The sequence below is a fragment of the Nicotiana tomentosiformis genome, chromosome 2 (genome assembly GCF_000390325.3).
Source record: "Nicotiana tomentosiformis chromosome 2, ASM39032v3, whole genome shotgun sequence".
Classification (NCBI taxonomy): Eukaryota; Viridiplantae; Streptophyta; class Magnoliopsida; order Solanales; family Solanaceae; genus Nicotiana; species Nicotiana tomentosiformis.
The window spans coordinates 68,365,313-68,391,190 of NC_090813.1; the positions used below are offsets into that span (position 1 = coordinate 68,365,313).

At 36.9% G+C, this 25,878-nt stretch overlaps 1 protein-coding gene and 1 pseudogene across 6 annotated transcripts; one reads left to right on the forward strand and one right to left on the reverse strand.

Annotated features, from left to right (window-relative positions):
• The first annotated feature begins 3,461 nt into the window (after nt 1–3,461).
• On the forward strand, nt 3,462–25,238 carry LOC104106689 (low-temperature-induced cysteine proteinase-like). Of its 6 annotated transcripts, none has more exons than XM_070195500.1 (9): nt 3,462–3,515; nt 3,837–3,976; nt 5,338–5,447; nt 20,821–20,911; nt 21,953–22,338; nt 22,523–22,758; nt 22,852–22,989; nt 23,099–23,596; nt 24,717–25,238. In XM_070195500.1, exons 3-9 carry the CDS (start codon nt 5,345–5,347, stop codon nt 24,858–24,860), a joined length of 1,596 nt encoding a protein of 531 aa, XP_070051601.1. In that variant the 5' UTR covers nt 3,462–3,515; nt 3,837–3,976; nt 5,338–5,344; the 3' UTR covers nt 24,861–25,238. The 6 variants fall into 6 exon arrangements, with proteins under 6 accessions (XP_070051601.1, XP_070051599.1, XP_070051600.1 ...); XM_070195498.1 differs by having other exon boundaries at nt 3,465–3,515; nt 3,704–3,976; XM_070195499.1 differs by having other exon boundaries at nt 3,508–3,620; nt 3,704–3,976.
• On the reverse strand, nt 8,950–9,602 carry LOC138906814 (secreted RxLR effector protein 161-like; annotated as a pseudogene).
• Nucleotides 25,239–25,878: the final 640 nt, after the last annotated feature.

Below are 25,878 nucleotides of genomic sequence, written 5' to 3' on the forward strand. Positions count from 1 at the left end.
CTGGATGCATAGGTGCGAGGAATCCACCGCACCTGCGAGCTCCAGATGCGGGTAAGGGAGCACAAAAGCGAAAGGTGAAGAGAAAGATGCGAAGGACTAAGCGCAGGTGCGTTTCCGCAGGCGCGACCAAATCATCCGTAGAAGCGGAGCTGGGCAGGCTAGTGAAGGCTTGCAGAAGCGAATATTTTTTCGCAGAAGCGGGTTTGGCTGTCCATAGAGGGGATAGCACCTGTGATGGATTGTTCCGCAGGTGCGGAGCTGCAGGTACGACTAATGGTCCGCTGGTGCGAACGTCACTGGGCAGTGGTGCTTTTAAATCTAGGATTAGCTCTCATTTCTCTCATTTTTCTCTCGGGTGGCCGAATTTGGGGAGCTATTTTGAGGGAGTTTTCATCATGCAATACAAGGTAAGTAATTTTCCACTTGTTGTAAGCTAAATATATGGTTTATATGTGGATTTAAGGATGAAATTTATGAAAATTTTGGAATTTTGATAGGAAACCTAGAAATTGATATTTTTGAATTTTTACCACGAAATTGGACATGGAATTATGAATGAATTATATATTTGAGTTCATGGTGTTATGGGTAAAGTTTATCTTTGAAAATTTTCGGAATTCGAGGATCGACTTTATTGACTTTTCGAGCGGAGTTGAGAATCATTATAAATTGTAAACTTATACGCATTGGAGTGTATTTTGATTGAGTTGTACATTGTTTGACTAGTTTTAGATCGTTTGGCTTCGAATTGAAGAGTTAGAGGGGCGTTGGAGCCGATTATAGAATTTCGGAGCGAGGTAAGTCTCCTGTCTAACCTTGTGAGGGGGAAACTACCCCTATGTGATATAATTGTTATATGTTATTAGTTGTGGGTACTACGTACACACGAGATGACGAGAGTCCGTATGTAGCTAAAGCATGTTTATGTCCGGGTAGACTTAGGGCCTTATCATAAAATATCGGAATTATTTGAACTCATTCTGCTGGCTTAATTAATTAAATTTATAATTGAAATTGATTTAGAAATAAATATATGTATACTAGCCAAGCCTTATCACCTTGAGTTGTTGGCAAGTTATTTGAGAAACAGTAAAGATTATATTCACTTTGTGCTCATGTACTGCATTGTAAGCACGTATCTCGTAATTTAAAAATTTGTTTCCTTTCTAGTGGAGCGGGCCGAACGCCTCGGCAGTATAATAGATGCATCTATGGTTTATGCCGCTCGACCCTCGACAATGTATACATTATTCTGGATCAGGACGAACGACCTCGGCATAATCGTGCGTTATATTGCTGGCAGTCCAAATATTTACGAGATTATCCTTCCACTGATGCTTGACCTTTTATATGGTATCCTTTATCCGTTTGATTCTGGCACTTGATATATTTGAGCCGTTGAGGCAGAAAGTAGAATACAAGACTGAGAAATTCATACCCTTTAAAGAAATTCTTGGAAGATTATGTAATTTACATATTTACCCCATTATTGCCGTGTGATTCATATCTGCTTATGATTTATTATATTACTTTATTAGACCTCTATTAAGTGTCGATGTCAACCCCCGTTACTACTTCTCCGGGGTTAGGCTAGATACTTACTGGGTACGCATTGATTTACGTGCTCATGCTGCACTTCTGCACTAAATGTGCATGATCTGACAGATTTATTTGATGATCATCTTAACGCGTAGGCGCAGCTGTTGAGGAGACTTCCTGTGAGCTGCATTCCATGCTATGTATCGCAGTCCACAGAGTCTCCATCGTACTATTTATTTTATCCTGTCTTATTTACATTCTAGACATATGTTGTATTATTATTATACTCCTTAGTAAATGCTCATGCACTTGTGATACCGGGTTTTGGGGGGTGTTTTAGAATTTGTTATGGATTATTTTACACTGATTCACTTTCACTTGTTATTTTAACGAAACTGTATGTAACTACGATTTATTTTGTTACACTAACCTCGTTATCCAAGAAAAATTTATGATTTTAAAAATGATAAAATGAATAATTAAGTGTTGGCTTGCCTAACGACGATGTTGGGCGTCATCACGCCCTATAGTGGATTTTGGATCGTGACAATATATTTTTTTAAATATCAATCTACATGCTTCACGTGATTCATATGACACAAATCATAATTGTATCAAACTATTTTTAACTAGTCAATACAACACATGTTATTCTTTTATATATGAGTACTTTTTATATATTCTTTATAAAGTAAATAATCTGATACATGGCTAGGATAATAGAAACCACAACTTTGATGGTTATATAGGAATTGCAGTGCTATTCATAGCACTTTGTACTTGTTTCTTCTCTGGTCAGACAAAAAAAAATTAGCAGAGATTTACAACGACAGTGTATTTCAAGAGAATCAGTGTTAGACTTGGAAACAAATAGCATACGCTCTGATACCATTGTAAACAAAACACAATTGATAGGGACATAGATTATTTCAAGATCAGTACAAGATTTATGTACCTGTTAATGCATCAGAGTAGAAGTTACAACCCAAAAAATTGCTCAAAAGTCCACTTTGAATCTCTTGGAAACAAAGCAAAATTGCCACAAACTAAATATTTTTTTATGTGTTAATGTGGAAGAAGAGAAGAGAACTTAGTTGTCTGTTTTTTGCCTTTCTTACGTTTCTTACACTTTGCCAAAGATCAGAACCTCTATACTTAAGAGCACTCAAATAGCAGTTATGAACAAAAAATGCCCCCACTATACTTACGTGTGGTAACTTCTTTTGAGAAGTTATTTTATTTGATCCCTTCAATATAAAAATGGGTCGGGTCTACTCACATGGAGCGACCCATGACGTAGACCCAACATCTAATATCATAACTACAAAAATAAATAAAAGAAAAAATCTTAAGTAGCCATTTGAACTATACATTAAATTTCCGTTAAATATTTTTTGAAATCAAAAGCACCTTCTATATATAATATTTTCAAAGTGTAGCTAATACACAATATTTCATTTTGATCAGATTTTCAAAGTGTGGTATCAGATTTTGATAAGAGGAGATGAATAATTAATTTAGAATGTGGATCTAGTTCTAAAATTATTTTAGTGTTTCAAAGCTTAATCTATAGAGAAGACAAAGATGGGTGTCCAGGGCGGCAGAAAACAGTTTGGTGGTAGGGTGTGGAAGAGGACCAAATTATTTGGAGATACAATAACTAAAAATAAAAAAAAACATGAAATGACTCAAAAAAAATTTAAAAATAAAAAGGTTGGACATATGACGTTTTGAAAATGGTTCAGACCCAAAAATGTTACATTCATTTGCCTTTTTTAGATGTAAAATACCAAGCTATAAATTGGTGCGTGTTAGTTACACTTTGAAAATGTTAAGTGCATAAGTGATTTTAATTCTAAGAAAGTGTATAACAGTTGATATATTATTCAAATGGCTACTTATATATTTTGCCTAAATAAAATGGATAGAGATGTGATTTCAAGGCTAATAACTTATTCCACGACTGAAACTGAAAGGTGGCCGATAACTTCTTTTGTTCTTATCTTTATGCAATTTTGAAGGACTACTTCTCCATCTCACCGTATATGATATTTATAGTTAGACACAACTATAGTTATCGAGTGAGTTTTATTCTCCCATTTTTTCGTTTTCCCTTTAGGTTTTTCTAATTTGTTCTGCACATATATGGATTTCTCCTGTGCAGGTACTTCGTTTTTGTAATTCCTTTCGTATCCTTTTATTTGGCCGACCAACTCCGCTTCGGGATTGTTCAGTTTTCCTTGTTTGCTCCTGCATAGCTCTTCTCTCAAGCATTACCCACTGTCTCTGCTACATAGGTGATAGGATTAAGAGAATCAAGTGAAGGAATAGGGCAGACACTCTATTTCAAGATCCCAGGAGGGAGATACAGACTAGAGTATGAGAAAACTTGCACCGTTGATCTTCTTATTATGCCCATGGCAAGACATTAACTCAGGTAAACCATTATCTCTTTCATTTTCTGGGGTTTTTGTCTTTCCTTCTTATTCTTGTTCATATATCTTAATTTCAAATTATTGTGGTTTATATGTTACTCAAATTACATTATGAGATTGACTCTTTTTGTAAAGTCGATCTTTTGAGTAGAATTTGGAATGTGTTCAGCTAACATGGTTCATTTTAAGATTTCGGTGTATGATTTTGAGGTTAAATAGGTTCACATTCTACCAAAACTTAATTGCATTTGCTACCTTGTTTTTGGAGTTAATTCGGAACTTCGGAGCAAATTATTTTTACAGTTTATTCAATCTTTCATTGTGTCACAGTTTGACACAAATTGTATTCATTTGGAGTTCGTTGATTAGAGCTTATTCCTTAATGATGTTTTATGCTTTCAATGTGACCTTCATGGATATGGCACTTCAGATTAATTTGCTTAACTTTTTATGTCTTATGCTATTTACTTTTTCAGGAGTTCATTTATTTTAACTTTATTTTCTTCCTCTTTGTTTTTTACTAATGGAAAATGTTAATAATCATATTATACTTTGGAACATTGTTTGGTCTAACAAAGGGGTCATAACTCATAAGGTTTGAGATCTGGAATCCCTGTGTCATAAGTTCTGTTAAAGTGTTACAACTGGAATGGATAGGATGGTAAAATATCTAAGCATGACCAATGGGGACGCTATGCAATAGAACATAGAAAGTGTTAGATGATATGGACAAATGTGAGTAGTGATAGCTTTGGTTCAATGTTAATTTCCATTAATAATGGTTCTTTCGGGACTAAATCAAAAAGGACATTTTTCCTGATTATTAGACTAATATGGAGGTAAATGTGGGTATAATTGAGGAAAATAGGAGAGATCAGAGTTTTCAAAAGGAGGCGTTGAGGGAGTTAATTGAGAGGCTTAGTGAAGAAGAGGGAAGAGTAGAGGAAAGGTTCGAAGACAGGAGATTTTTCAAGAAGAGGTAAAAGTTTATATATTAGGAGAGTTTAACATTGATGAAATGGAGGCTTTTGGATAAAGCGTGTAAACAGAGACCTACCCGGTAATATTAAAAAAAGAAAGACCTGCCCAGTAGCTTCCCAAAGAGGAACCTGAGATATCAAAAGAAATAAACTATCAACTCTCCACCTACTACACTATCTAAATGTTATAGTTACTTTTTCAGTCGATCTGTTGTATTCACAAAGGGATCCATCATTCATTCGCCCTGTTTCGCGGGGTATTTTCAGATGCCTTGCCTTGTTAGATGGTAGGATATACATTGTCATTCAACTTGGCGTTAGAACGAGTAAGAAGCTTCTGAATGTGTTTTTTATTTTCATTCTGCTACATGCTTGTTCAATAGCGAGCGAATGCAACTGAACATCAAGAAGTCACTCCAGTATCTTTGCCATCGAGTACGGGTGCAACTATTGCCATATGAGGTTAGAAGCGGGATACAAGTTGATCATCAAGGTAATAATTTCTAACAAAATATTTAAATGAATTTTTTCAGTCAAGAGTCTTATGACCATATATCAACGGGATAGTCCGATTTCATGCTATGAGTTCACTTCTTTTTATTCTAGAATACCCCAGAGTCAATGTTGTCCAATATACATTTGAGTCATAATTTATCTGCTCCCTAAGATGTTGTAAGAAAATAATGTGGAAAATTACTACTATTTCTATCTGATGGATATTTCTTTACCTAAATTATACTTCGATAGTTTTTTGTTTTCTGGAGCGACACTCTGGCTTTTGACATTACCTTTTCATTTTGTGTGACACTAAATAAGAGCTTTTTATTGCTGCATTTCATGGAATTTGGGATCACACGCATGCTTATAAAGATACTGCCCTTTGCTCATTACAAAATGGCATTGTAAGTCAATTTCGAAGAAATTTATTAAATTACCTATTCTGCATAGGTATTAGGTCTTCTGTTCAGACTAGCCTGACAGTGAATCTACATATCCATCAAAGATGTATTATTGCAAATGCCAAGGGTTAGGTTTGAAGGGAGCGAAGAAGAAAGGATATTCATGAGATGATGTGTCCCAGGAACTTAACATATGGTATTTAATGACTTTATTTCAGAGAGTTTTGCAACATTTTGAGGAGGATTTTGATTTTTTCAATTGAGCATATGAAAAAATTGAATGCAGGAAACAAACTTCATCTTGTGTGGAGAGTGAAGCTGAAAGTTAAAAACTTCATTCTAACTCAATCCGCACTTGCGCTCTAAGTTGCCTGCTTTAATCATCGTATCAACCTACCTTTCTCTAAAAGAAAAAAAGAGGGATAATAATAATATCCTCGACTTTAAACTCATAATACACCTAAGAATAGCAACAGTTCTCTGTGTGAAGGAGAAGAAATTTCAGTTTCTTGAACAGTATCTAGATATAGGGATGAAAAGGTCATGCTTCATCTAGTTTCCTCTCTTATGAGATTTTAGAAAGACAAACTATATGCTTCTTCATCGAACAAGAGGTTGAAGCGTTGTACATGTTAGAAATCATAATACGCTATCAAATAAAATTGCTTTTTGATCAATCCATGATCCATTATCTATAACTATACTATGTATAGAATATTAAAGGTCCAAGCTGAAAGTACAAGAGGGGGGGGGGGAGGGGGGTTGAATTGCTTATTTTAAAATTAATTATTATAAGTTGACTGGTTTTCCAATTAGTCGACTAGATGTAATAACGAGATAATAAGAAGTGCAGAATTAAAATGCAGAAGTAAAGTGCAGGAATTAAAGACACCAGAGTTTTTATACTGGTACGGATTCAATGTGAATCCTAGTCCAGTTCCCTTGGGTTGCAAGGGAGTTCTCTTTCAGCTATTGAGTTTCTTGAGTACAAAGTGAATTGTAGTTTACACCAACAACTCAGTTTCTATGTCACTCGTCTTTTTTTGATACAATGCCTCACCAGTATTTTTCTCTCTTTCTTCTCTAACTTGTTACACAGCAGATATAGTAGAGCTACAATGTTTGTTTGAAGTAGAACAAAGAGAGCGTAATTGGTTTGATCAAAGCATATCTCTCTAAGACTTAAGGTTGCGTATAAATACTTTGTAGGAGACCGTTGCTGAAGAGATTTCCCAACCCAAGAGATTGATCCTCGGAAAGAAATTGATTCTTTCCAAGAATAAGGTTAATTCCCGTTACTCTTCCTTGATGTGTGGACTTTGACAGCTTTCCATTTTAAAGTCTTGATAGCGCCGGATTTGCTCCTTAATTCTGGGTCCTTCCAGTAATAGCTACTGATTGATTATCTTGCCGGATCTTCAATGCTTCTTTTCCTTTTTAACTCTTCAACCAATCTCATATTGATTATCTCGCCGGATCGTCAGTGCTTCTTTTCCTTTTGAATGCTTCAATCAATCTTTGATTGATTTCTTCCTTCAGCTTTGATTGTTTCTCTTTGTGCACTTCGATCTTGGTTGATTTCCTTGAGTCCCTACACCAAAAGCAATTATATTACTTTTTCATCGTTAAAACTAAAACCTAACAATCTCCCATTTTTTTGATGATGACAAAAAAATAATATATGTAAACATCAGTTAACTTCCCTATATTTTACTCCCCCTCAATGAGTGAGTTGACTTCCCCTTAATAGGTGCCGTTGGGACTACTTCTTTTAATCGACTTCTCATGTAGTATCTATAGTCGACTCCCCCTGCAATGGATGTACCTGCACGAATATATGTATAGCCTTCTCCCCCTTTCTGACATCAGCAAAGAGGGGATAAAAACAACAATACACCAGATACTAAAGCGGAATTTGTAGCATGGTATGCATGTAGAGTTAAAAAAAAATCATCCAACGACTGTTATTCAGTCCAAAACAGCACAACAAAAAATATTGTTTGAAACTTCCACACTAACGACGCAAGAAATAAGTAAGAGTGTTGCAAATCGCCTTCTTCAGTTGATCAAAGCTAGCATTAGCTGAGACAGTCACTCCATCAAGCCTGTCGTGTACTTCCACACGAGTTTCAAAGCTAACACCACTTGGACCTAACTGGTTTGGGAGGGATTCAGATGAACACTCAGCAATACAATGTTTTGCTTGATCAAAGGTGATTTCAAAATCATCAGGCCAAGAATTTTTGAAAAGCATGGGAAAACCAAAACACTTACACTGGAAAATTGAGTCAAACATCGCACAATCAAGAACGATGCGCTTTCCTAACACTAAGGATTCCAACTTGTCAGACTTACTAGACCGAAAATTGGCATAAAACATTCTTACTAGGGGTTCACAGACTTTAGGAGGGGGAACATAAAAGAATTTTGACCAGCCTTGATAAACAAACAGATCTTTTACCTTACAGTTTAGGGCTTCCATGTCATCAAGGTCGACTACTTTGCCACGAGCGATTGGCTTGTCTTTCAGAGCAATAAAAAAATTCCTGTTTGGAGAATCTCAGAAATTTAGGTCAGACTCTAAAGAACTTGAGAGATCTATTTTCGATTTTTTTGGAGTAAGGGATTCAGGAGGTTCTTCCAAAGGTCTTTTTCCTAGGGCTTTTTCTCCTAGAGGATGAGAATGATCTGAGAGTTCTGCCTGAGATGAGGCAAAGCCTTCTGAGTGGTCGGATCCTAGGTTTACTTGTTCTGGAACGAGTACTTTTCCTGGTGGAGGCTGAGGGATTTTTAGAGTGTAGCCATGGAAAAAAATGGTTGAAGAGAGTTTCAGAGAGGTTTTCTAGGCGATGGGAGTGATAGAGATTGGAAGAGGGTTATAGAGATTAAAAGAAAGGGTTTCTGACGATTGGGTACAGGAAAGGAAAGGGTGTCAGTTGAACAGGCGTGATGATTGGTTTTCCTTTCCTGAACGCTGCAACTGATGTGAAAAGAGAGGAAAAGAGGGGGAATTCAGAGGCGCTATTAATGACTATGAAAAGACAAAGTTTAAACATTAGGCATACAAAACATAAAAATATCACATAGGTCCTAATATTAATGATCAATGGAAATAATACCAAGTAATTCTCTTAAAAAGCAAAATCTGTCTTCAAGTAAAGGTTTAGTGAAAATATCTGCTAATTGATCAATAGTTCCAACAAAAGATAATTCTATATTTCCCTTAAGAACATGATCTCAAATGAAATGATGCTTGATGTCTATATGCTTTGCCCTAGAGTGATGCACATGATCTTTTGAGAGACATATAGCGCTAGAGTTATCACAGAAAATTGGAATGGGTTTAAAGAATAGTTCATAGTCACCCAATTGATGAGACATCCATAGTAATTGTGCACAACATTGTCCAATGGCGATATACTCAGTCTCAGTTGTGGATAGTGCAACTGATCCTTTCTTTTTACTGTTCCAAGATATCGGTGTTTTTCCAAGTAATTGACATGTTCCGCTGGTGCTTTTTCTGTCTTCCTTATCACCTGCAAGATCAGCATCTGAAAAACCTTCTAGTTTAAAATTGTTAAGCGTGGATACCATAATCCGTGAGAAATAGTTCCAATGAGATATCGAATAATTCTCTTTACTGCAGTCAGATGTGATTCTTTAGGAGCTGACTGAAACCTGGCACATTTACAAACACTAAACATAATATCTGGTCGACTAGCAGTTAGATAAAGAAGGGAGCCAATCATTCCACGATATTTAGTTTCATCAACAGGATTTCCCTATTCATCTTTGTCAAGACTTGTTGAAGGACTCATTGGTGTGCCAATAGCTTTAGCATTACTCATACCGAACTTCTGAATCAACTCCTTTGTGTATTTTGCCTGACATATAAACGTTCCTTCTTCAGATTGTTAGGAAGGAGGAGAGGCGATTGTGCATGGATAGGTATAAGGCAGCTAGGAAGGAGGCTAAGCTGGCAGTCACAGAGGCTAAGACTGCGGCTTATGGTCGTATGTACGAGGAATTGGGGGAAAAAGGTGGGGAGAAGAAGTTATTCCGGCTGGCCAAGTTGAGAGAGAGGAAGGCTCGGGATTTGGACCAAGTGAGATGCATCAAGGACGAAGATGATAGAGTATTGATGGAAGATGCCCATATTAAGAGTAGATGACAGACTTACTTTCATAAACTTCTGAATGAAGAAGGGGATCGGGATATTGTGCTAGGCGATTTGGAGTATTCCGAGAGTCACCGTGACTTTGGGTACTGCAGGCGTATTGAGGTTGAGGAGGTCGTGGGAGCTATGCGTAAGATGAGTAGGGGCAGAGCGACCGGGCCAGATGAGATTCCGGTGGAATTTTGGAAGTGTGTGGGGAGAGCAGGTTTGGAGTGGTTGACTAGGTTGCTTAATATTATTTTTAAGGAGAAAAGGATGCCGGATGAGGGGAGGTGGAGTACGGTGGTTCCATTGTATAAGAACAAAGGTGATATCCAGAGTTGTAACAATTATAGGGGTATCAAATCACTTAGTCATACCATGAAAGTGTGGGAGATGGTGGTTGAAGCGAGGGTGAGGATGGCAGTGTCTGTATCCGACAACCAGTTTGGGTTCATGCCGGGTCGTTCGACTACAGAAGCTATACACCTTGTTAGAAGGTTGGTGGAACTATACAGAGAGAGGAAGAAGGATCTGCACATGGTGTTTATTGACCTAGAGAAAGCGTATGACAAAGTTCCTATGAGAAATTTTCTGGAGATGCCTGGAGGCAAAAGGTGTATCGGTTCCCTACATTATGGCGATTAAGGACATGTATGATGGGGCTAAGACTCGAGTTAGGACAGTAGGAGGCGACTCTGAGCATTTTCCGGTTGTAATGGGGTTACACCAAGGTTCTGCGCTCAGTCCGTTCTTATTCTCCCTGGTAATGGACGCGTTAACACACCATATTCAAGGGGATGTGCCATGGTGCATGCTATTCGCCGATGACATAGTTCTGATTGATGAGTCGCGAGTCGGTGTTAACGAGAGGCTGGAGGTTTGGAGACAGGCTCTTGAGTCTAAGGGTTTCAAGCTGAGCAGGACGAAGACGAAATACCTGGAGTGTAAGTTCAGCGCTGAGCGAGGAGAAGTGGGCGCGGATGTGAGGCTTGATACGCAGGTCATCCCGAGTAGAGGCAGCTTCAAGTACCTTGGCTCGGTTATCCAGGGGGGAGGGGAGATCGACGAGGATGTCACACACCGTATTGGAGTAGGATGGATGAAATGGAGGTTAGCATCGGGAGTCCTGTGTGACAAGAGAGTGCCACCGATACTCAAAGGTAAGTTTTATAAAGCGGTGATTAGACCGGCCATGATGTATGGGGCTGAGTGTTGGCCCGTTAAGAACTCACATATCCAGAAGATGAAAGTAGCAGAAATGAGGATGTTGCGGTGGATGTGCGGGCACACTAGGATAGATAAGATTAGGAATGATGATATTCGGGAGAAGGTGCATGTGGCTCCCATCGATGACAAGATGCGGGAAGCGAGGCTTAGATGGTTCGGACATGTTCAGAGAGAAGCCCAGATGCTCCGGTACGGAGGTGTGAGCAGCTGGTTACGGAGGGCACGAGAAGAGGTAGAGGGCGGCCTAAGAAGTATTTGGGAGAGGTGATTAGGCAGGATATGGCGAGGCTCCAGATTTCCGAGGACATGACACTTGATAGGAAGATATGGAGGTCGAGTATTAGGGTTGTAGGTTAGGAGGTAGTTCAGTTGTGCCTTACTTCGTAACATGGTGGGACTAGCCATGTAGGGTTTTTGTCTAAGATAACTAGTGGGAATGTTGTGGCGTACTAGTTCGCTTTTCAGTGCAGGTCCTATTTACTAGCTATCGCTTTTGCTTTACATCTTTCTTCTAGATTTTATGGTGTTCCTATTTTTCTTATGACTGTTATGGTGATACTAATATTTACTAATATTGTCTCCCGTTCTTTGCATCTTTCTTCTGGATTTCATGGTGTTCCTATTTATCCTATGATTGTTGTTGTGATACTAATATTGTCTCCCCTTTTTGCCTTTTTTTTTTTTTTTGAGCCGAGGGTCTTTCAGAAACAGCCTCTCTACTCCTTCGGGGTAGGGGTAAGGTCTGCGTACACACTACCCTCCCCAGACCCCATTAGTGGGATTTTACTGGGTTGTTGTTGTTGTTGTTGTTGTCTTCAGATTGTTGAATTTGAAGTCCAAGAAAGAACGTTAGCTCTCCCATCATACTCATTTCAAACTCACTTTGCATAAGATTTGAAATTCCTTACACAGAAGAGGATTAGCACTACCAAAAATAATATCATCAACGTAAACTTGAATAATGAGATTACCTTCCGATGATCTTTTAATAAAAATGGTAGTGTCTACTTTACCTCTTGTAAATCCGTGATCAATAAGAAATGAGCTGTGTCTTTCGTACCATGCTCGTGGAGCTTGTTTAAGTCCATACAATGCTTTGGTCAATTTGTACACATGGTAAGGAAACTTTGAATCTTCAAATCCAGGGGGTTGTTTTACATATACCTCCTCCTCAATGAAACCATTTAAAAAGGCACTTTTGACATCTATCTGGAAGAGCCTAAATAAGTGTTATAAATAGCGCTCGCTACAGCGCTAAAAGCGTGTAGCGACGCGAGGCGAGCGTATGTCGCTACAGAGGGCCTGTTGCGTTGCGATTCAAAATAGCGGTTGCCTCTGCTTGTGTAGCGAGAGGCGACAGTATGGCGAGAAGCGAGCGTAGCATAGCTATTTTAAAAAAAAAGAAAAGAAAAAGGCACTTAAGTCGCGATTAGGGCTTGGGTGAAATCACTTCTTACGAGCAGCGATTCTTACGAGCAGCGACCCTTCTTCTCCAGTTCTCCTTCAGCGACAAAATTAGGGCTTGGGTTCACATTTCTTCTTCTTCTTCCATCGTCAGCCATCAGCGACCCCTTCTTCACCAAGTATATTTCTTTCTTTTCTTTTCTTCTTCTTCTCCTTTCTTCTTCTACTTTCTTCTTCTTCTGGTCGACCACCATTGCTGGTCTTCTTTTTTCTTTTTCTTCTTCTCTCTTCAGTGATCGCTGTTTTTCTTCTTCTTTCAGCTCTGTTTTTCTTCTCTTTCAGCCCAACTCTGTTTTTCTTTCTTCCATCATCTCTTTCAACTCTGTTTTTTTTCTTCTTTCTTTGCTCTGTTTTTCTTTCTTTCTTTCTTTCTTTCTTTCTTTCTTTGCTCTGTTTTTGGGTTCTTTGCTCTGTTTCTTCCATCATCTCTTTCAGCTCTTATTTTTTAATTTGTTGCCCTGTTTTTCAAAATCGAGCAGAGGCAGTAGCTGTATTTTTTTTTGTTGATCTATTTTTCAAAATCGAGCAGAGGCAGTCAGGCAGTAGCTTCATTTTTTTTTGTTTCTCTGTTTTTCAAAATCGAGCAGAGGCAGTAGCTTTATTTATTTGTTGCTCTGTTTTTTCAGACAGTAGCTTTATTTATTTGTTGCTTGTTTTAGACTATTAGACTTTAGTTTATGAATCTACTATCAACTATGAGTCTATGACTATCTATTGAGTCTTTAATTTTTGAATGATATTTATTAATATATTATTGTTATTGAGTTTTTAATTATATGTATATAATATTTTATGTTTTTGTATAAATTGTCGCTTCACATCAAAAAGGCGAGCGCTTCGCTGCGCGTCTCTCGCCTCAGTGAAGCGGACCCTCGTCGCTATTTGTTGCCGCACGTTATCCAAAGCACTAGCCTAAATCTTTTAAAAGATGCGTATGCAAGAAGAATTCATATTGATTCCAGTCGAGCTATTGGAGCAAAGGTTTAGTCGTAGTCGACTCCTTCCTGTTGTGAGTATCTTCGTCGTAGTCGACTCCTTCCTGTTGTGAGTATCCTTGAGCTACTAATCTGGCTTTGTTTCTCACAACCTTTCCATCCTCATTTAGCTTATTTCTGAAAATCCATTTTGTTCCAATTACATGAGCATTTTCAGGCTTATGCAGCAGTTTCCACACTTGATTTTTGTCAAATTGATCAAGCTCTTCCTGCATTGCTTGTAACCAGCCTGAGTCTTTCAGAGCTTCCTCTATTTTCTTTGGTTCAATCTGGGAAATCAGTGCTATGTTTGCTTTCTTCTTGAGAGCTCCCCTAGTTTTCATTCCTTCGCTTGGGTCTCGTATGATAAACTTTTGAGGATATTCTGGTTCACCTCTCCATTCATTTGGACGAATTGTACTTGTATGAGTAGTTGACTCCTTCGGAGATTCTGATTGACTGTTGCTAATCTCATTAGTTGACTCCATTACACCATCAGGTTTATTAGTCGACTCTTGAGATTTGCTTGTCTCTTGAATTTTTTTGAATTTGATCTTCATCGCCTGCAATAATTCCTTTCTCGGCCGAAGTGTTATTTTCATCAAAGATAACATGTACTGATTCTTCTACACACAATGTGCGTTTATTATAGACTCTAAAGGATCTACTATTTAATAAATAACCCAGAAAAATACCTTTGTCACTTCTTGGATCGAATTTTCCAAGATTGTCCTTACCATTATTGTGAATGAAGCACTTGCTTCCAAACGAATAAAATAACTTATATTGAGTCGTTTAACTTTCCACAATTCATAAGGAGTCTTCTTCAAGATGGGTTTTTTTTTTTTTGATGACCGAGAAATCCGTCTGGGGCTGATCTTTTGGACCAACCACAGCCTTCGAAACTCGGTGGATAATGGGCCCACCCCTCTACCCTTCTTCGGGATGTGTCTTATGAGGCATCAATTGAGAATGTGACATGCTGTACTTACTCCTTCTGCCCAGAAGTGATTTGGCAACAAATATTCTAGTATCATAGTTCTTGGCATATCTTGTAAAGTCCTATTTTTTCGCTCAATAACTCCATTCTGTTGGGGTGACCTTGCAGCAGAGAAATTGTGGGTGTATCCTTGATCATTGCAGAAATCTTCAAATGCTCTGCTTTCAAATTCTTCTCCATGATCACTTTGAATTGTTGTAATAAGATACCCCTTTTCTCTTTCGACCTTTTTACAGAAGATCTCAAAATTTTTCAAAGCTTCATCTTTGTGAGATAGAAAAATCACCCAAGTAAAGCGTGAGTAATCATCAACAATAACAAAGGCATATCGTTTTCCTCTTATGCTAGCAGTTCTAGTGGGTCCAAATAAGTCCATATGAAGCAATTGCAAGGGCTTTGGAGTAGATACAATATCTTTATTTTTGAGAGAGTTTCTAGTTTGTTTACCAATTTGACATGCATCACATACATGATTTCTAGAGAAATTGAGTTTAGGTAAACTAATAACTAAATCATGCTTGGAAAGTTTCTCTATCAGATTCATGCTTGCATGACCAAGTTTCTTATGCCATAATCATGGATCATCAGATATGGATGTTAAACAAATATGACCATCTATATTTTCAAAACCATCAAGAATATAGACATTTCCATACCTTTTACCTGGGAGGATTATTTTATCTGTCTCATCTTCAATAGCACAACCTGTTTTCTTGAACTTTACTTCATACCCCGAGTCGCATAGCTAACTTATACTCAGAAGATTGTAGTTAAGTCCGTCAACAAGATAAACCTCAGTGATATCACAGTTATTTTTGAAAGGAACTGTTCCGGTACCGACTATTTTTCCTTTTGAGTCATCACCAAATTTGACACTTCCTCCGTCTATTTTTGTAACTTCTTTAAACAGGTTTTTGTCACCTGTCATGTGACTGGAACACGCACTATCTAAGTACCATTTTCCTTTGCGACTCCTTCTGTGGTGTTCCTGCAAAACATAATTATCACTTCCTTTTAGGTACCCAAGCTTGCTTGGGTCCTTGTTGGTTAGTATTACTGGACTCAGGATTGTTTTTGGGTTTCCAAATCCATCCGGAGACATTTGATTTACGAAGTCGACAAAAAGAATATTTATGTCCACTTTTGTTACAGTAGTGACACGTAAGTCCTGATCCATTTTTGGATCTTTCATTTGTGTTAGTACTAGTGGACTCTGTTCTGGCTGGTCCTTCTCCAATTGACTTGTAAGTCGCCTGGTTCGACTTGACAGAACTATGACTGGTGGATTTGCGCATGCCATTGAGTTGCATTTGCAATTCCTGAAACTCATCTGGAAGTACTTCTTTTTCAATTTCGCATATTTCAAGCTTGAATTTTCAGTCTTTTACTTCTTTGTTGAGTCTCTTTAGTTCATTCATCATTTTTTAAGACTCTTTCAAAGTAAGGTCAAGAATATCCTGCAATTCATTACATCTTTCACAGTTATAAGATCTTACCTCGCTTGTTTCACCTCGCGCCATGAAACAATTCTCATTGTCATCTTTGCATTCGTCATCTGAAGTGTCCTCATCTGTCCAGCACCCTGAGAGTTTGTTCATGTCGTTTTCCAGAATTGTCATGAAACATAGATTTGCTATTTCTTCATGTTCTGAACTGTCTTCATCACTCCGGCTTCCAAATGATTTGTTCTTGTTAAAACCTATGGAAACCTTTCTTTTAAGATCAGGACACTCAGCTTGAACATGCCCAAATCTTCCACACTCGTAACATTTGCCATCATTTTTGTCTTGTTCGTTATATTGTCTAGTTCGCCTGGGTGGTATCCTGCCTCTTCTTGTATTCCTGTATCTCCTCATTAAACCATCCATGTTCCTTGATACCATGGCAATTTCTTCTTGAAGAGCTTCAGGGTCGTCATCAATATCATTGTCTGCTCTTTCAGTTGTAGCCTTGAAAGCAACTATTTTCTTCTTTTCTTCTTGGTTTGTTTTCTTGAGATGAGTTTTCTCGAAGGCTATAAGTTCTCCTCGAAGTTCATCGTATGATAATTTGTTCAAATCCTGTGATTCAAGTGTAACCACTTTTGTCTGCCAAGTAGTGGGTAGACTTCTCAAAATTTTCCTAACTTGATCACCACTTGTGTATGGTTGGCCAAAAACTTTTAGATTGCTACTCCCTCCGTTTCAATTTATGTGAACTCATTTGACTGGGCACGGAGTTTAAGAAAAGAGAGAAGACTTTTGAACTTGTGGTGTAAAATGAGGCACATATATTTTGTGTGGCTATAAATCATTGCATAAAGGTAAACTTTTTCCAAATAAGGAAAAATGTCATTCTTTTTGGCACGGACTAAAAAGGAAATAGGTTCACATAAATTGAAACGGAGGGAGTAATAATTTTGCTAAATCTGGCAAACATCTCTTCAATGGATTCTCCTTTCATCTGGAAGAGTTTGTAGTCATGAACCAACATGTTGATATGAGTTTCTTTCACTTTACTGGTTCCTTCATAAGTAACTTCAAGTTTATCCCACATCTCTTTGGCTGTATCATAACTGGAGATTTTCTCATATTCCTCACCACTTATAGCATTATAGAGCAGATTCCTTGCTTTAACATTAACTTGCACAACTGCCATTTGTTCATTAGTATATTCATCTATATCTTCAGGATCAGCAGGTGGTTGAGCAGCAGCCGACATAGGATAGTTCCCCTTTTTGATAACTCGCCCGATCTTGACATCATAAGACTTTGCGTATATTTCCATACGCACTTTCCAGTGAGAGAAATGTTGTCCATTGAAATATGGTGGCCTTACTTACGATGTTCCTTCTTGGAAGAGTGCTTAGACAATAACTTGATTAGCCATGATCTTTTCTCACAAGCTGTTAAGCAAACAAAAAATGTGAGTCTTGCTGTGATACCAATTGAAAGTACAAGAGTGGGGTGAATTGTTTATTTTAAAATTAATTATTATAAGTTGACTGGTTTTCCAATTAGTCGACTAGATGTAATAACGAGATAATAAGAAGTGCAGAAGTAAAGTGCATGAATTGAAGACACATGAGTTTTTATACTGGTTCAGATTCAATGTGAATCCTAGTCCAGTCCCCTTGGGTTGCAAGGGAGTTCTCTTTCAGTGTTTGAGTTTCTTTAGTACAAAGTGAATGGTGTAGTTTACACCAACAACTCAGTTTCTATGTCATTGGTCTTTTCTTGATTCAATGCCTCATCATTATTTTTCTCTCTTTCTTCTCTAACTTGTTACACAACAGATATAGTAGAGCTACAATGTTTGTTTGAAGTAGAACAAAGAGAGGGTAATTGGTTTGATCAAAGTATATCTCTCTAAGACTTAGGGTTGCGTATAAGTACTTTGTAGAAGACCGTTACTGAAGAGATTTCCCAACCCAAGAGATTTGATCCTTGGAAAGAAATTTATTCTTTCCAAGAATAAGGTTAATTCTAGTTACTCTTCCTTGATGTGTGGACTTCGACAGCTTCCATTTTTAAGTCTTGATAGCGCCGGATTTTCTCCTTAATTCTGGGTCCTTCCAGTAATAGCTACTGATTGATTATCTTGCCGGATCTTCAATGCTTCTTTTCCTTTTTAACTCTTCAATCAATCTCGGATTGATTATCTCGCCGGATCGTCAGTGCTTCTTTTCCTTTTGAATATTTCAATCAATTTTTGATTGATTTCTTCCTTCAGCTTTGATTGTTTCTCTTTGTGCACTTCGATCTTGGTTGATTTGCTTGAGTCCCTACACCAAAAGCAATTATATTATTTTTTCATCATTAAAACTAAAACCTAACACAAGCATGTCTGAAACATATGACATTGTGATACTTCTGGTTATGGCAGATGTACCATTGTTATTTTGATGGTAACTCTAATGTAACTCTTCTTCTTTGACTGGACAAAGCAAAGCAAATATCCTGCATGACAAGAAAAAATATCCTAATGTGCTACTTTTTGAAGTGTTCCATTCTTTACTTTGTTTAGGAAAAATATCACCATGAGAACAAAAGTAGAATATAATACAAGGTCACTACTTTCTTAAGCTCAACCTCCGAGTTAAAATGGTACACGGCGGTTATGTAAGCTATAACACCTGACTCACACATAGTGTAAGTTGAACCAGGTAATAAGTAAAGCTTACTTATTCTTGCTTAATTCGTTAATGTTTCATTTACTGTGGCATATTTGGTGCCTAATTTAGTTCTTACAATCTAAAGCAGAAGGACAACCTACTATTTTTTAACAATTTGCTTTTAAGGACCGTTACTTAGTTATGACTCTATGAAGAGGTTAGTGCTCTTAAATACTTTTTGTTGTGAACTTGAGTTGGTAATCCTCTATTATCTAGATTCGGGAACACTAAAATAGTTATCACCTACCATATCGGTAACTGTAAGGAGCTGGAACGAATTTCGGTGTGGCACCTATTCAATGCACATACTCCGGAAGATAATCCTGTCTACTTTTTATGTTGTTTGCTTTGGTTCTTTTCTCATTGTTAGGTGCACCGCACTTCTTTTATAGAATAGATCTCTATAATAAGGATATTATAAAAGGATCACATTGCTATTTATATTACAATGGTTTGCGTGTTGTTGCTAATGTTGTCTAAAGCAAATAACTGTTTCTCCTAAGGTTCCTTCTGCTTTGCAACTGCAGGGAAAAGCTTATCGAGAGCAATTGCCGCTTGATGTAAACTCTTGTAATTATGTTGGATAGGTTTGCATATACTTTGTATACATTAAACTTGTATGGTTATTATTTGCAGTCTACAGTAATAACCGTACAAGTTTGAGTTATAAATTTCTAATCAGATATGTCCATATGAACAGCGTGTGAGAGATCAAATATTAATGAACCTTGTTTATTAACTTTTTTGATCGACAGATAAATTTATGGAGGGATTACATGTTAATTTTTTTGTTAAGTAGGAACACTTAGCTTTTGGAGAAAGAATCAGTTGTCAAATTAGGGTATGTGTAGTACTTATAGCCATAGTCAGTGATGTTTGAAAACATATTTGAACTGTACAGGTATATGTACAAGGCTCACATCCCGGTGAGACCAGAAGTGACATACTAACAGGGAAGATAACATTTGAATCTCAGGAACTAATTGTAAACTACCAATATAATTTAGCATTCAAGAAAAACTGAGGGGGTTCATATTTTAAACTCGCCCCTTGCTTAGCAGGGTGGACTTACAATGTTGCCATAAGGGACTATTATCTCAAATCACAAATTATCACAATGGGTACCTAAAACTTATATCTTAACTCCATAAATTGGTCATAACAGAACTTACTTTTTATGAGAAGTTATCTGCTCCTTTCATAAAATGATATAAACTGTTAACTTATTAGGTTCGGGGCCATTCCCAATTAGTATATAACAAGTGAGTTTTTGAGGTACAACGTAGGGTAATCCGGTAATTATTTCTTACTTTATGGGTAATTTCGTAAGTATGTGTTCCTTCTTTAGATAACTGTGTGCTGCTATAGCTTATATTTCCACTTTTCGTTTTTTAATTTTTCTCAAATTTTTTGCCTTTCCGGTCTTCACTATTTCAAATGCCGACCTCATTTTTTATTTTATTTTTATATACTATAAAAGCAAAACATATAGGTATAAGAAGGAAAGAATTAATCCAAATAGTCATCATCCAATCACTTAAATAAAAATAGCCCACAAATATATAATATACATCTAATCAATATATAATATATGTGTAATCATATATACCGGCTATTTGCGTAAAAATGTCAGGAAAATTTCCTCGAATTATTGTCTTTGATGAACGTCTATTAAACTGATCATATTCAATATTCAATTAAAAACCAAATATGGATTTTGGTCCTTGAAGTTAGTGGAAGTTAAATATTAAACAGAATATCTGTTTATCAAAGGGAAGAAGGAAAAATTAGAGAACAAAGCATAGAGACGGAGCTACCGTCAATTGACATCCTTATAAGTTACAACTTACAAATACAATGGATTTCAGCAATGCATTTCGTATTTGCGAAATGATAATCCCGGCAGACGGCAGTACCACTGCTACTATCGCCACCAACAGATTTACTCTCTGCTAACTCACAATATCCTCTATTTCCATTAATATTTCAGTTATCATTGCTCTTGCCGTTGTTCAAATCGACAGCGAAGTTGGGCGAAATCATCTCGGAGATTACGGACACCTGAATTTTCTTTTATCTTTGTGAGTACATTTTTTATGAATAATATTCTAATTTCTGGTCCAATTTTGTTATTTCTCCATGATTTATTAAAGATATAAAAGCCCTGATAAATGTTGAGGAGTGAATTGTGGGAAATACAGTGCACATTTTTTTATGGTATCTCGAAAGTCAACAGTCTTCCTCGCTCAACTGGGATCCACGTTACCTGACCCTCTCTATAATGGCAAAGAACAGTCACTAGATACAGAGATGTGTGGAGTAATAATTGACTCAAAGAAAAAGGTATTATATTTCCATTTGGGTTTGTTGTTGGATGATATTTTGTTCTTTCTCAAAATTAAAAGGAACTTTCTATCATTAAAGCAAAAATTAAAAAAAAAAAAAAAGTTTTGGCAGATCGCAGATTCACCATGCTGTTGTCTCTAAACTTGTTTTATTATTGCGCAAGATTTATCTCGCAGCAGAAGCACATGCTTTACAATCTCTTAATTTAATCAACTCATTTTGATCCTTGGTTCGAGCCCATAGATTTAAGTTATATACAGTGACAATGTAAAATCATTGTAATAAAATATGTTATAACCTTTTACTTATTATTCATTTTAGGTTTTTGGTCAATATTTATTAAATAGAGTTACTCGTAAGTATGGGTCCTCGCAAGTTGGAGAAAATGAATTGCCAGCCAATTCATGGAAATATATTAACTCTGAGTAGCCCAATTCATGGAAATATAATAACCAGAAATGCTTTTAAAATATCCCCACCTACTCGAGATCTTCTTGCTTAAAAAAATCTATTAATTTATCATTCTGAACAAGATTCAACTGCTTCACAGTTGTTATGTGTATCATGTGTTGACTGATTATGAGCTTTAAAAGTCACCTTTTCCAAAACTATATAAGAATAGACATATAAATGCCTCAAAAATCATTTAGTGGTTGATGTTACTGAAAAATGGGAAATACACAAGGAACCTATCTTCTCCTTTTTCTTTTCCTGATCATAGCTGCTTTATCATCTCAAGTTTATTGTGTTTCTACTGATTTTCCAATATTAGACAGACCAAATGAGTTACTTCCAGAAGAAAGAATTTTCCAACTTTTCCAAGAATGGAAACAGAAGCAGGGGAAAGTTTACAAGAATGAGAAAGAGGAAGAAATGAGGTTGGAAAAGTTTAGAAGGAATGTGAAGTATATAGTGGAAAAGAACTCAAAGAGGAAGTCAGATTCAGACCATTTGGTTGGTTTGACCAACTTTGCTGATATGAGTAATGAAGAGTTCAGGCAAGTTCATACTTCAAAGATAAAGATACCATTTGACAAGAGAAAGACTATTCAGATGAAGAATGTGGAAAAAAAACCAACTCCAGTTTATTGTGATGCTCCTCCTTCAAGGGATTGGAGGAAACATGGGGCTGTCACTGAGGTCAAGAATCAAGACCTATGTGGTAAGATTGCTTATGTTCTTTTACCATTTTCAAAGTAATCATGTTACCGATAGCTAAATGCTGTTCTAGTCAGCTGACCTGAACCCTTGAATAGTAAGGGCTGGGAATGAGGTTTTAGTTACTACCTTGTTGCTTATTTGTTGGAGGTGGAGTAATGTGTTTGATTTCTACTAAACATTTGCAGGAGCTTGCTGGGCATTTTCAGCTTGTGGAGCCATGGAGGGAATAAATGCAATAGTTACTGGTGAAATTATTAGCCTTTCTGTCCAACAACTTATCAATTGTGATAATTCAACCAATTTGGGCTGTTACGGTGGATATATGGACCCTGCTTTTGAATGGGTGATGAATAATAGTGGCATTGATTCAGATTCTGATTATCCATACACTGTCTCTCAAGGCGCATGCAATATCACCAAGGCATATGATGATCAATTTCATATCAAGTCTTCTATCCATTTTTCAAATAATATCCTTTTTTAAAAGAAAATCTTGATCTTTGTTCCTCAACAGGTGAACCAAAAGGTTGTAACAATTGATGGATACCGAGATGTTCCACAGGAGGAAAGTGCCCTTCTTTGTGCTGTTGCTCAACAGCCTGTTAGTGTGGGCATTGATGGATCGAGTGCTGATTTTCAATTGTATAGAGGGGTAATCCTTATCTCTTAATACCTTTTTTACATAATTCTTTGCCCTTTCTTCTCTCAAGAATCCCAAAATGTGCAAACTTTGTTTCTTTTCTATAATGGGATCAATGCAGGGAATCTATGATGGACGTTGCTCTAGTAATCCAGATGACTTAAGCCATGGACTACTAATAGTAGGATATGGTTCTGAAGGAGATGATGACTATTGGATAATGAAGAACTCATGGGGTACATCATGGGGAATGGAGGGGTATGGATATATAAGAAGGAACACTGATTTGCCATATGGGGTTTGTGCCATTAATTCATTGGCTTCATATCCAACGAAGGAACTGGCTTCTGCACCATCTCCTTATCCGTCTCCAGCTGTTCCACCACCTCCCTCGCCATCCCCTCCACCCCCTCCACCACCTTCTCCAAAACCAAGTGAATGTGGAAACTTGTATTATTGTCCAGAAGATCAAACATGCTGCTGTGAGTTGTACTTTTTTGGCATGTGCTTCATTCAAACTTGCTGTCCTCATAAAAATGGTGTTTGCTGTGATGGATCAGAATACTGCTGCCCAACTGAATATCCCATTTGTGATGTTTATGAAGGCCTCTGCCTCAAGGTATGACGTTTGTTATGTTATGGTACTTAAACTGATGGGTAAATGTAGCTTTTCTTTATTAAATAGGTTGCTTAAATTTTATTTTTTGCTCCTTATCTCACGCTTAATAACATCCAAACCTGTAATAAGTGAATTTGTTTCATAGAGGAGTCATAATAATTAGAAAGAAAATTTGAATAGTCTTATTGGCTTTTGATGCCTATACCTCTTTCTTCTTTTATTTCTCTTTCAAACCTTTGTAAAAGTTAGTCACCTCATATAACAAAGAATTATAGATTGACTCTATGCATATCCTTAACCCAATATCTGGGACTTGATTTAGCACTATCTTTGCAAGAGACTGATATTGGCATTTTACAACGTAAGGAAATATTTGGAAGGAATGTGGTATTGGAGGAAGGGGGTTTAGGACCTTTTTTCTTTTCCCCACTTTGGAAAGCCAGATGCCTAAATGCCGGGAAATGCTAGTCCTACATATCATCTGTATAATATCTGCTATTCCCCTCTCTAACTGTATGTACCAAGTCATGACCAAGGTCTTCTAACGAGAGCCCTTCATTCTTCGATACATCAAGAGGATGCAAATGAGAATGAGCAACCTAACAACATCTTCTTCGATCTTGTATTCTAAGAAATCTGGAGTTCTTGCTTCAATGCCAAGACTCTCAACAAATTCACCTTCTTGGCGAATCCCTTCATCCACCTCCTTTCTCCATTGCGACTGATGTAGTATCCTAGATAACACCTTCCATCTGAAATGAGTTTCAGTCAACATGAGGATGAAGGTTTCCAGGATTTGTAAGTAGGCACCCTTCCAAGATCTTCACTAGAAGCAGTATGCATTAAAGTTTTAAGTTTCATGGAGGTTTTGAGAGGTAGTTGGAGACAAATTTCAATGGTTTTTCTATCTCTAAGTTTCCAGAGGGAGCACAATAACTACTGGAGAGAAAGGTACAATGCCAAGGGAGTTAATGCTAGAGAACTGATAGGGTAGGTCACTCATGAGATTTTGCTTGTACCAAAAATTGGGAGTTTAATCAACACACAAGGTTAAGAATCAATAAGTTCTGCTGAATATCTTCTTATTATTTTTATTTAAAATTTCTTTTCCTTATTGCAGAGGGTTCAAGACACTCTGGGAGTGGCAGCAAAGAAAAGAAGAATGGCCAAATACAAGTTACCATGGAGTACAAGCACTAAAGAAACAGAGGATATGGACCAAACTCTGAAATGGAAGAGGAATCATGTTGCCCCAATACTCTGAGATAAACAATTCTTGTCATGCCATTCAACATTTTCTTGAGAATAAATTTGGTTCTGGTTCTAACGCCGAGAATTTTGATGAATCAAACTTGCTATACTCAAACCACAAGTACAATTCCTTAATAAATCTTGTTTGTGCAAAAAATTGACTTTCTTGGATTAAAGGACTGGAAAGAGAGTTATGTAGTGGCTCCGAATACTTGTAAAGAAATTACTACATAAGTAGTATTCTTCTTCATCTTATGTTGTAATTAGACGACTATGGCTTTTGAGTGTTATGCTGTGTACATTCTTGAAAAAGTTGTAGATTTATAATACTACTTATGTAGACTGACAACTGACTAAGGGTGTATAACTATGGGAGTACAACTTTTTTCAATTTGTAGCTGGTCAAATTTTATGTCGAGAAGAACTTATATTAGAAAATATGGTATCTCATTTGTTTTGCACTATGTAATTCGTAAAAGAATTGAAGATATAGTAAAAGTTCATAGTGTGGGAAGAGTGTAGACAATTACCAAACTGAAGATGTTAGCTTGTAAAATTATTATTATTATTAATTATTATTATTATGTAGTAGTAGTCAGATCAGTATTGTTAGTCAGATTCTGACTTTCTTCGTTCATGTATATTTATTTATATTCATTTTTGTTGTGTGGTGGAGAATGAATGTGGGGGATGCGCAAACACGTCTTTAGCTATGTCGAAGGTCAATCAAAAAACTCCCTGCCCCCACTAAAAAGAAAAGGAAAGTAAAGTTAATCAATGAGGAGACTCAGACGTGAGTAATCATTCACCCCAAAAGAGAAGAAAATAGGAAAACCGACAGTCGCTAATTCACCATGCTACGGTCTTGTTAACTTGTGTGGGTATGGATGGGGCAGAGTTGTGAGTTTTAAGTTTCATGTAATAACAGTGTAAAAAGTCTTTATAAAAATATCATTTATTAGATAATTATAAAAATTATAATTGGTAATTTAATGAAAATAATAAATAATTTGTCTATTATATATTAAAAT

What these genes read in the sequence shown, in the direction of transcription:
- LOC104106689 (XM_070195500.1), top strand. Translation starts at nt 5,345, where the DNA reads ATGCAACTGAACATCAAGAAGTCACTCCAGTATCTTTGCCATCGAGTA. An exon ending in GATACAAGTTGATCATCAAG is followed by an intron (nt 5,448 to 20,820) that starts GTAATAATTTCT and finishes TTAATATTTCAG; the next exon opens with TTATCATTGCTCTTGCCGTT. An exon ending in CTGAATTTTCTTTTATCTTT is followed by an intron (nt 20,912 to 21,952) that starts GTGAGTACATTT and finishes AATATTAGACAG; the next exon opens with ACCAAATGAGTTACTTCCAG.